At 33.9% G+C, this 11,244-nt stretch overlaps 1 protein-coding gene across 1 annotated transcript; it reads right to left on the reverse strand.

The window, feature by feature from the left end:
- Nucleotides 1–9,069: 9,069 nt before the first annotated feature.
- Nucleotides 9,070–10,011, reverse strand: LOC131280326 (olfactory receptor 8H1-like). Its single transcript, XM_058306439.1, has one exon. The coding sequence runs from the start codon at nucleotides 10,009–10,011 to the stop codon at nucleotides 9,070–9,072; it is 942 nt and encodes a 313-aa protein (XP_058162422.1).
- Nucleotides 10,012–11,244: the final 1,233 nt, after the last annotated feature.

An 11,244-nucleotide genomic window follows, 5' to 3' on the forward strand; every position in this document is an offset into this window, starting at 1 on the left:
CACTCAAGTTAAATAAAATTGAAACCATAATAGTTTATGCAAGGAATGTTCTCTTTTTCCCTTACAGGAAGCTAAAAACTTCTTTTCTTTAAGTTATGAAAATTATTAATTTAAAAGCATAACTGACTACCAGGTTTTAAAACACATGCATACTGACTTCCAGGTTTCAAAACACATTACACAATTACTTAATTTTTTAAAATCATAACCCAGGAAAGATCTCTCCATAGATTTTATGGACTTTCCTTTACTTACTGAAATTTGTTAATAGAGCCACTAATTACCTTATTTTGTTGGAAAGAAATCTTCTGGAAGAAAATAAGGCTCACCAGATTGTGGAGAAGAAAATACTTTATTCTCAATCTTGCAAGAAGGGGCGCAGAGCCAGATATGGCTGGTGCCCCGAACAAAGAAAAATGACACAATTTATACCCCTAAGCCTAGCATGCAAGCTCTTCCTGTTTTTCCATAGATTGGATACTTCAGAAGTTACAGCTTATCTGAGATTTAACTTTCCCACGCAAAAGTTTGATTTAACTGCTTCTTCTATCACATTCCAACCATTTTAGTTTTTACCTGCTCCCCCCCCTTTGTCAAATAAGGAATAGAATTTAGTGCTGAAATGGCACCGACTTAGTTAGCTCCTTCTTGGGCATCCTTCCACTGCCCATAGGACTGGCCTAAACTGGTCTCCTCCACTGCTGTCCAACCCGGGAGTGGGAGACTGAGGCAGCAGGCCACCGGGTTACATCAACATTTTTCTTCTGTGAAAATTAACCTAATCTTTGTTTTGTTTTTTTTTTTTTTTCCCATTTATGGCTGACAAAGGTTTAAACTGGGAAATTACCAGGCAAACTGATTCTTAATTCCCTAGCCTAGTAGATAGGTTTAATCTGCCACACCTAGTCTTGCCTTAAAAGCTCTTGCAAAGAGGAGGCCCTTTCCCAATTGTTTCCATAATCAGATTTCTATGACTTTTTCATCCTGCTTAGTTCAATTTGGGCTTTAAGAATATTTATAAATATAACTGCATATTTAACCTCAACAATTTGAGCAAATAGGCAGACATGAATAGTTTGACACAACAACATGACTTTAGTTACTTTAAACTTTTCAAAGACTTTTGAAACTCTTCTTAATTTGCACTATGACCATGCAGTTTACCACAAGAATTTTCTTTCTTACTTAATGGATTGTAATAACCAAAATGTTCTCAATGCCTTAGCACCATTTTGTTTTAGAACTTTATATTTTACCTTGAAATTAGCAGAATTTTGGATAAGCAACAAGATTAGTTTTATATATATTTACTGAGGCTATTTGAAGCCTCAGGGAGACAGACTGCTTTCTCTCATGAATTGCCACTCTTAGGAACACTGACCGTCAAGGCAGGAGACTTCTCCCCCTCCACCCCCCTTTTGATTTTGGAGATAATAAAACTCCAGTGGCCATTTAACCTTATTCTATCAGGCAGCAATTTATTTAGTTTACACTTGAATTCATGAGAGAAAGGGTTACTAATACCAGAAGAGGAGACAGTGATGTCCCAGCTCTTCTCAATTATGAAATAACCACAGGCAAAGGCAAAGGGCGAGGTTAGGCCTGAAGCAACCATAAACAAAGGAAAGGTTAGTGTAGAATTTACACTTAAATAATAGTTTCAGGCTAAATTCACCCAGCTATAATCTCAGTTATTGTCTTTCCACTGGTTTACAATATAAATGCATTTATAAATGATTTTAACTCTTAGTTACAGTTTTTATTAATTTTTTTAAAACCTATTAATTTTATAACACCTTTAAATACCTTTCATTCAACTTATAACATATTAAATGAACTTAACCATTACTTTAATTTTTCCTTTAAAGTGAAAGAATAAATCTCTTGCAGTTAGTTTGAAATAAAAGGCTACTTTTCAGGATTTGATTTCTAGAACATAAAATGTTCTTTTAAAAGAGGTAAGACTCTTCTTCAAACACTGAGGAAATGATGAGGTTAAAGCACAAGAAGCTATTGATAAAAGATTTTCTTTATATATTGATCTTACTCAATTTAATCATAAAAATTTCCCTTCCACAAACCTTCTACACTTTCAGTATTCATTCAGGTTCTGTCCCACACTCTACTCTTTCCAATAATCAATCATTTTATCTTAGGACAAAATCATCTTCTGTTGCCTTAACAATAAAAACACATTCCATATATCCCACATACTGAGTTACCAGGCAAACTTCTTACAACATATAATTGCCATTAATACTAAACAAGTTTGTTAAAATAATGAACTTTTCTTCACTTTAAATACTTAGTAGCATGTAATACCAGAAACAGTTTTTTTTGGAAGCAAGTTGGCAGGGGAGATTGGCTGCCGAATAAGTTTGTTATAAAATTGCCTTTTATTATTATTATTATCAATTCAGTTTTGTTAAATAATGACTTTCTGCAATTAGCCACTTAAATACCTTAAACAATGCTTTGTAAAACTTTTATATTTATACCCTTAACACAAATTTTACCTTCACAGAACATTCTCTTACTTAAGGTTACTACAATACCTTCTAAGAACCTGAGCAGAATGCAAACGTATTTTGGCTTTGACACCCTAAGGAGGGAACTTTACTGCATTTATTCTGATTCTGCTTTTCACCTCCTTCACTTCCCCCCCTTCCAGGCAGTCGGGTGCACAACAAACAGGAATGCGGCTTATGAATAGAAGGGTGGACTCACTGGAAAGGGGCAAGCCGCTCCCCCTTTTCCAGCTTTCAGCCAAAATGGGCAGACAGAACCTACTCAAATTTGGCAACTCTCCCAGGGACCCAGCCGCCCTGACTGGGACATTCCCAACAGACTTGGGTGCTTGGCGCGGACACAGATGGCCTCCAAGCCGGGGCAAAGGGCCAGACCAGAGACAAGACACCAGAACATGCACAAACATCTAGACTCCTCAGCTTTTGCCCCAGAATCATTTCACCCCCTTGCCAATGGCAAGGGAGGGCTCCAGCTCAGCTGTAATTCTACTTCATGTAAGGACACAACTCCAACACTAACATTGAGCTGACACAGACAGAAGCACAAAGGTCACTAATCTGACTCACAAGTTTATATATTTATTTTCACCACGGCTGCCCCCACAGCCATCACAAACCTCAGAACACTTAACATTTGGTATAAAGCAAATTCATTCACAAATTAGCACCATAACAAAAGATTTCAGCTAGACTTTTCCACTGTTTAAACTTTACACCCAGACCAAGCTCCACCAGAAAAGCCGATCCATTTTCCTGTAACCAAGTTTTGTTTTCCTTAATCTAGACCAATTTCCAGGATATTAGGACTCGAACCTATAAATACCCTTCCTATTAAAATCGAGAATCCACTCCTTTAGTGGATATAAGACCAGTACCAGATTCTAACATGCAGTTAGACAAACCCAAAACACCAGGGCTTTTCCCCGGTTTTCCCCCTTTTCCCAAGCCTAGAGAGAACGGCTTCCCCCCAGCCTTCTGGGGCTACTAGGGTTCTCTCGGGAGGTGATCAGCCTCCCCTTCCTAGCAATTAAAGCTAGGGCCTTCCAGACTCTGCTCACCCGGGGAGTCTTACCTTCTTCCATGTTCGGAGTTCTTTTTCGTTCCCAGAATCTTTCTCTTCAGACCTTCCATTGCCCCTTGATTTTGTCGGGAAGATTCTGGTGGAGCCCACATCTTTTTCTGGATTAAATTTAATCCAGGGGCGCCCAGATTTGGGGTTCACCCGAGTCCTCCCGGCTTCCTCGGGGATTTGGAAGGGGCAGCAAAATGCTACCGTCTCTGGCCTTCATTTTTGTCCCTTCGCGGTCGCCATTAATGTTGTGGAATTTAAGAGAAGTTCAATTAATTGAGTATAGAGAGGCCAGGACTCAGGAATGATTTTGAGAAGGAAAAAAATGGTTTATTGACGGCCGGCCGGACTCGGGAGCTTTCAGTTTGAATCCCGAGCCCCGAACAAGATTTTCAAACGTCTTTTATACAGAGAGGAAAGGCCAAATGGTCCCTTTGTTTCAGTTCTCAATAGGCTTCAATTAGCATATATCTCTTCCACATCTTAGGTAAGCTTTTAGCAAGGACTCCAGACATTTTAGATAAGCCTTGGTTTTTGCATTTCCCCTAAATACTTAAAGTTTATAGCCCTTGCTTTGTTAAACATTTCCTGGGACTGGAGCCTGCTGGTCCCTAAGAGCAGGATTGCAGCCTCTTACCGTTTCACACCCACAAGTCAAACAACTTAGTTATTTCTGAAGAGACACAAGTCAAACAGCTTAGTTATTTCTGAAGAGACAAAGAGCCTTCCACCCATAGCCCACATCAAGATGAAATAAAAGCAGGCCTATTAATTTGCCCGTGCTGAGGCTTTTCTTTCTTTTTTCCCTTCCTCTCCTCACTCTTTCTCTCTCTTTCTTTCTCTCTCTTTCTTTCTCCTTCCTTCCTTCTTTCCTTCCTTCCTTCCTCCCTCCCTCTGTCCCTACCTTCCTTCCTTCCTTCCTGCCTTCCATCTTCCCTCCCTCCCTTCCTTCCTCCCTTCCTTCCACTCCTTGTTTTTGCTTTTAGTCAAGCCCCTCCAGTCAAAGTCATCAACATTTGTGGATTTCAAGTCCTCAAAGTGTAGACAGAGAACAAATATAAGAGTGGTGGCACCCCCTTGGAGAAGTGAGTAATGGTAGGCTATTCTCAGGAGACCTCAGAAACTGAATATCACTCCCCTTCCTGAGGCCTGAACAATAAGGTCATGTTCAGAATTGTGCAATTTTAGTGGAGAAAGCCTACAGTATGGCCATATCTGTATGGTAGTGGTAAGGGGTATTTTGAAGAAAAAAAAAAAGGGGGAATGAATTTCCATTCAAGGTATTACTCGTGTTAAAGTGCTGTTGATTGCAGATTTATTGAAATAAAATTCTTCACGGTATGTGTTCTTCCTCCTTTGAAAATTAAAGCCAATTTTTTGAACTACAGATGTTCCGAATAGTTTTGGTTAAAGGACATTGACAATTAAGTATTTAAAAGATCTAGTGGAAGGAATAAACCACATGCATACGCACACGAGAAATTTCATGAGACAGTAAACTGTAAGTTAGGGACCAATGAAATGATAGAAATAAAATTTTAAAGCACACAAATATAGTATCAAAAACAAAGTATTCCTTCAGCAGCTTCATCAGTAGAGTCAGTACATATGAGAAAAGAATGAATGGATATGAAGAGAAGCTAATTGTAATAATCAAACTGCAAGAATGTTAAAAAACAAACAAAAACTAGACTAGGAAAACAATTTTCCAAGACCTGTGGGATAATATTTTAAAAATTAATATATTTGTAGTTAGAGCTCTACAACAAGAATATAGAGGGAATGGAGCAGAAGAAATATTTAAGGAGATAATGGCAATAATTTTTCAAAAATAAGGAAAGATATGAAATCATTGGGTCACAAATGTAGTGAACCCTCAGAAAGGATAAAGAGAAAAAAACAAATCAAACAGCCATAAAACACAACTAGATTCCTAAGACTCACTATTGCAAAAAAATAAATATAAGAGTTCAATTGCAAAGGCAGTCACTAGTAAGTACATGTCACATACAGCAGTAAAAATTTAAATATTATGAGATACTTGCCTTCTGTTACATTCCAAGCCAGAAGACAATGGAAAGATATATTTAAAATAATGAAAGATAACTCATTCAGTAAACAGCTTTCCAAAATGAAAACAAAATAGAAACTTTTTAAGAAAATTACCATGTACACATCCAGAAAAATAAATTTTGCCAGTGGAATTGCATTTTCAAAATTATCTAGGCAGAATAATGAAAACAGAGGTACAAGAAACATAGACACAACTGACACTGAAAATGAAAATAAAGGTTAATATATTAAATATTTGATTTTTAAAATGTTAATTGCTTTTAAAAGAACTGTCTAAAGCAAAAGTGATAAATGAATTGTTGGGTTTAAACAATACAGAAATATATAATTTATGTCAAAAACAACAAAAAGGGAAAGAAGAATTGAATTTCTACTACTTTACAGTTCTAAATTATAATTTATGTGCTATATTATTTTAGGTAGACTATGATAAATTAAATATGCAAGAAAGTTTCCCTAGGGCATACATCTAAAAAGTGAGAAAACAAATATTACAAATATAGGGGATACAGGAAAGGAAATCACTATAGTCACCCACAAATATTAAAAGGATAAGAAAATGGCATAAAAGCTTTTATTTGTTAAATTTGATAATTTAGAAGAAATGTGCAATTCCATATATATTTAATGAAGAAGAAAAGGATAATCATCAGAAATAATGTGTATATGCCTGATGCTGATAGACAAGGGTGAGAAAGTCCCTGTGGTGGTTCCAAAATGACTGTGATAGACTTAGTGATAAATGTGATGATTTAATTGATGTAAGGAGTTGGAGCAAGATCAGGTGGGAAATGTAGGCTCTTGGAAAAATTTTGATTTTGGCTCTTAATTTTATGGCAAGACTTATAGTTATCGTGAAGTGAATTGACAAGCTATAACCTATATTTTAACAGTATCACTGGTCCCTACATTGAAATGAGACTCAAGGGGGAAAAGACGGGATTGAAATATAATCTAGAAGACCATAGCAATAATATAAGAACTGAGATGATGATTCTTTTGCCTAGAGTGGTAGCAGAGGAGGATTTGAGAAATTGTCATACTCCAAATGTATTCTGCACAGAGAATAATATAATATGCTAATGATGTAGATGTGTGACATAAATAAAATTCCAGGATGACCCTTAAGGCTTTCCCTGAACAACAAGGATATGGCTTCTCATTACCTGAGATCAAATTTTAGAAATTTCAACTATCTATCTGAGAGTTATCTTGTGAACATAATCTATGTTAATTTTTTGCCTTAAGACCTTTGAATATTGACTGCTACTCAGTAAATAAAATCCATTTTGGGGAAGCAGTGTAGCACAGGGGTTGGGCAACTTTTTCCCCTATATGAGGTCCCGGGTCAATCCCCGGTACCTCTAAAAAAAAATCATTTTTTAACATTATTATGTAACATCAATCATTTCCATAAAAACCTATTCTCCATATTTTGTCATGTTCATTCCACTTTTATTTACTTTATCATTTTTTTAATAGTGCAAGTTTTAAAATACATATAATTTTGACATACCACCATGACTAAAAGGATTTTGTTTAAAAATACTTTAGACCACATCTTAAAAACATTATGATATGCACTGATATGAAAAAGAAAAGTAGAGAGACAATATAAGTAATCTAGTGTTGTCACATTGTCCAAAATGTATATAACATTTATTAAATAACATCATAAATGCTTTCTGGATTATAAGAAAAGAGAATAGTCTGAATTTCATTAAAGCATAAGCAATACTTGAACTTACTACTATCCGTAAAATTAGAGAAACTCTTGACCATCATTGCCAACAAAAACCAAAAGGATACCTTGTCTAAATTATAGAAATGTACATAAATGAACGAAAAGCCAGCACAGTTCATGAGGAGACCTGAAAATATTTAAGGCCTATTAATCTAAGAAAAGACACAATGCATGTACAAGATGGGAGAATAAAAATATATGTTTATCAAAGACAGTTAAGTATAAAAAAAACAAAGAGAAATCATCATACATATAGATTTGAGATTACATAGAGTACAGAATAAAAATAAATCCTAATTAAACAATTTACATGGATAATATATATGATAATTTAAACATTTTTTTAGAAATTCAGGATGTATGACATTTTATAAATGAATAAGTTAACAAAAACATGATGAACTTATAAGAATTCATTAATTTTTTACTCCTATAAGAGGTTTTGAAGTTTAATATTTCAAAAATCATTAAAGAAAATGAACAAATATAATTTTACAATTAAATATAGATGAAAAGAATGCAAATTGCTTGAAGAAAACAAATATATCTAACAACCATTACTTAAGTATAAATCAAAGTAATAAATATAGGAACATGAAGAAAACATTCTTTCTTAAATATACATTGAATGGCAGGAATATTAAAACTGCAATTCCAGATTATGTAGAGGTAATTTTAAAGAAAATATTAACTAATGCTTAAAATGTACAGGGTTTTTATTTTGAATAATGGAAATATTTTTGTACATTTTCTATATAAGATTTGCCTAGAACACCATGACCAAAGCTCTCAAAAATGACTAAAATATTTTGTTTTTATTTAGCAATTCAAAATAATTTCCAAATTTTCATCAACATTCTCATTCACTTTTTCTATAATATAATTTTATCAATATATTTCACTTTGCTCTAAGATCAAATTTGAAGTACTTTTTTTCCTTTATTAACTGTTTGTTTCTTTATTAATCAGATTTGATGAAAATATTCATAAACCACTAGCAAAAACTGTTATAACAAAGCTATTTTGTATTCAACATTTTGTAAGAATATAAACATTTGGATGATTATGGTCAAAATATATTAGTTTACTACATTAATTGCATTTGTCATATAATTTCTTCTTAAAAATAACTCTATGGATGTAGAATTTTCATCTGGATTAGTTGAGGAAACTAGATTTCAACTTTCAGTAAATTACTAAAGAACATACAGCTAAAGAGCTGACAGGTAGAAAAGCTAAATCCTAGTCCAAAAATGTACTCTTTACAACTATGCTAATTTAATTCACTAGAGAATTAATTGAATAATTTCTGAAAGAGCTCTCCATCATAAAATTCTCTGAAGTTGGATATACATGAGAATTTCTAGAACACATTTTGAAAAATAACATGTATTTTATCTCAAATTAATAGTCCTTAAAATCACATATATTTAAATCACTGTATTAACACATATTCCACGGCTTCCATTTATTATGAAGTTTTGTGAAAACACTTTCTTGGATATGTTTCAAAGAATGCATGGTACAAATAGACGATACAACAGAAATGCAAAGTAATTAAAGGATGCTACTTTATATAGGAAGAAATTAAGTAAATGCTAAAAGATAAAAGAAAAAAAAAAGATGCACTTAAATATTCAGCATTACCACCACTTCTATTGCTTGGAATCTTCCCTCTTCTGGATGACTCTAATGAGAGCATTTTTCACCTCTTTGTTCCTAAGACTATAAATGAGAGGATTCAGCATGGGGATCACCATAGTGTAAAGCACAGAGGCCACTTGATCTCTGCCCAAGGAGTAGGACTTCTTTGGTTTCACATAAGTAAAAGTCGTAGTGACATAATAGAGTGTGACTCCCAGGATATGGGATGCACAAGTAGAAAAGGCTTTGTGCTTTCCTGAAGAGGAATTAATTTTCAGGATAGTAGATAAAATAGATATATAGGAAAAAGAGATTGTGCTAAGAGTCATCAATACGTTGAAACCAGCACAAATCATTATCATTAGTTCAAGGTCATGAGTGTCAGTACAGGACAGGGTTAAAATTGGAGTTAAGTCAAAGTAAAAGTGATAGATTACATTGGAGCCACAGAAATGGAAACTGTTCATGAAAAGAAGGATGACTGATGATTCAGTAAAACTAATCATGTAGGAACCAGAGATGAGGGTGTGGCAGAGTCTCGTGGACATAACAACTGGGTAGTGAAGAGGGTTGCAGATAGCTACATAGCGGTCATAGGCCATTGATGAGAGAAGGAAAAATTCAGTAACAGAGAAGAGAACAAAAAACCACATCTGTGTGAAGCAGCCCATGAATGAAATATTCTTGTTGGAAGTCAGTAAGTTCTCTAAGGTTTTAGGTATGATGACCGTTGAGTAACTGAGGTCAAGGAAAGACAGGTGACTGAGAAAAAAGTACATGGGGGTGTGAAGCTGGAGGTCCAGGCGAATTATAAGTATCATTCCTGCATTTCCTAGCAGGGTAATAAGGTATATCAGGAGAAATAAAATAAAAAGGAACTGCTGGAGCACTTCAGAGTCTGTCAAGCCAAAAAGGATGAAGTAAGGCACATTTGTGTTATTCCTTCTATCCATGGTAGCAATCAAGTGTAATAAACTGTTGAGAAATCAAAGGTGATATTTGGGATAAATGACTTCTAAAAGATTTTTTTCAATAGTATAGATGACTTTTTTAAAAATTCAGCCTAATGATTCTGGAAAAATCATAAAAAATAGTAATTTGCAAAATAGGTCTTAAGAAAAACTTAGTTTTCTGCCAAATATAAATGAGGTAAAAATCAACATTTCAGAAATTATGTAAGACTCATAGATTTATATGTTCATATATATTGCATACTTAGAATGAATATGACACTTATAAATACTTCCCTTCTTTAGCACATTTATACAGGTGAAAACATTATAACATATATGTTATTATTATTATACACATTTTTAGATGAGAAAAATTAACACAAAAATTTAATTCCTTACCCAGAGTCACAACCATTATGTAGCTTCGGTCAGGCAATTTTACCAATTTTGATTGTGTTTAGAGATTAAATGTATAACATTATTTTCCTACTTACATTTAATCTTAGCAAATGAAAAAAAGGCTAGATATCTAATAAACAAAAACAATTTTTATACATTTAGTGTTCTTTTCTCCCCAGTATGATTTAGTACAAATGACAGATAAGAAATTAAAACCTTTTGTGTATTGATATTAGAGAGCACATATTACTATTATCAGATATATCTCAAAAGATTATTTAATCAAATGTCTTCCAACAATTACACTTTATATGTATGTACATTATTGATGTCTCTGATTCCATCAATTCTATATTTCTGAATCTATAAATTCTAGCATTATCTAGGTAAGGCCTACATATTATGCATATATATATATATGCAAAGCCTCTAATAATTACCCATTGTTTTAGAAAATCTGAAGTTCTCTAACTTTGAGATTATTACTTACCATGAGTCAAAGTTATTGAAAAACTTCTTCCAGTTTTATCTGTCTAGAAAAATTCCAACCACAAATTTTTCTCTTATCAAAAATATCTAAACCATTGAAGGAGCCTGAAATTTCTGTTATATAGTATTTGTTCCTATGTGATAAGTTATGTTTAATTTTTAGCACATGATTTTTCTTTTGAAATAAAATAAATCATCAAAAAATTTTGTTCAGGTTCTGGTCAAATAGAAAGTTCACTGGTAAGTTGCCTAGTGTGAGCATACCAGGAGGTACTGTGGACATGATCAGAGCTGCCTCTTCCATTTTTCACCCTGATAATGTCAAGGCACCACTTATATTGAGGA

This window comes from Dasypus novemcinctus, chromosome 10, assembly GCF_030445035.2.
Source record: "Dasypus novemcinctus isolate mDasNov1 chromosome 10, mDasNov1.1.hap2, whole genome shotgun sequence".
NCBI lineage: Eukaryota > Metazoa > Chordata > Mammalia > Cingulata > Dasypodidae > Dasypus > Dasypus novemcinctus.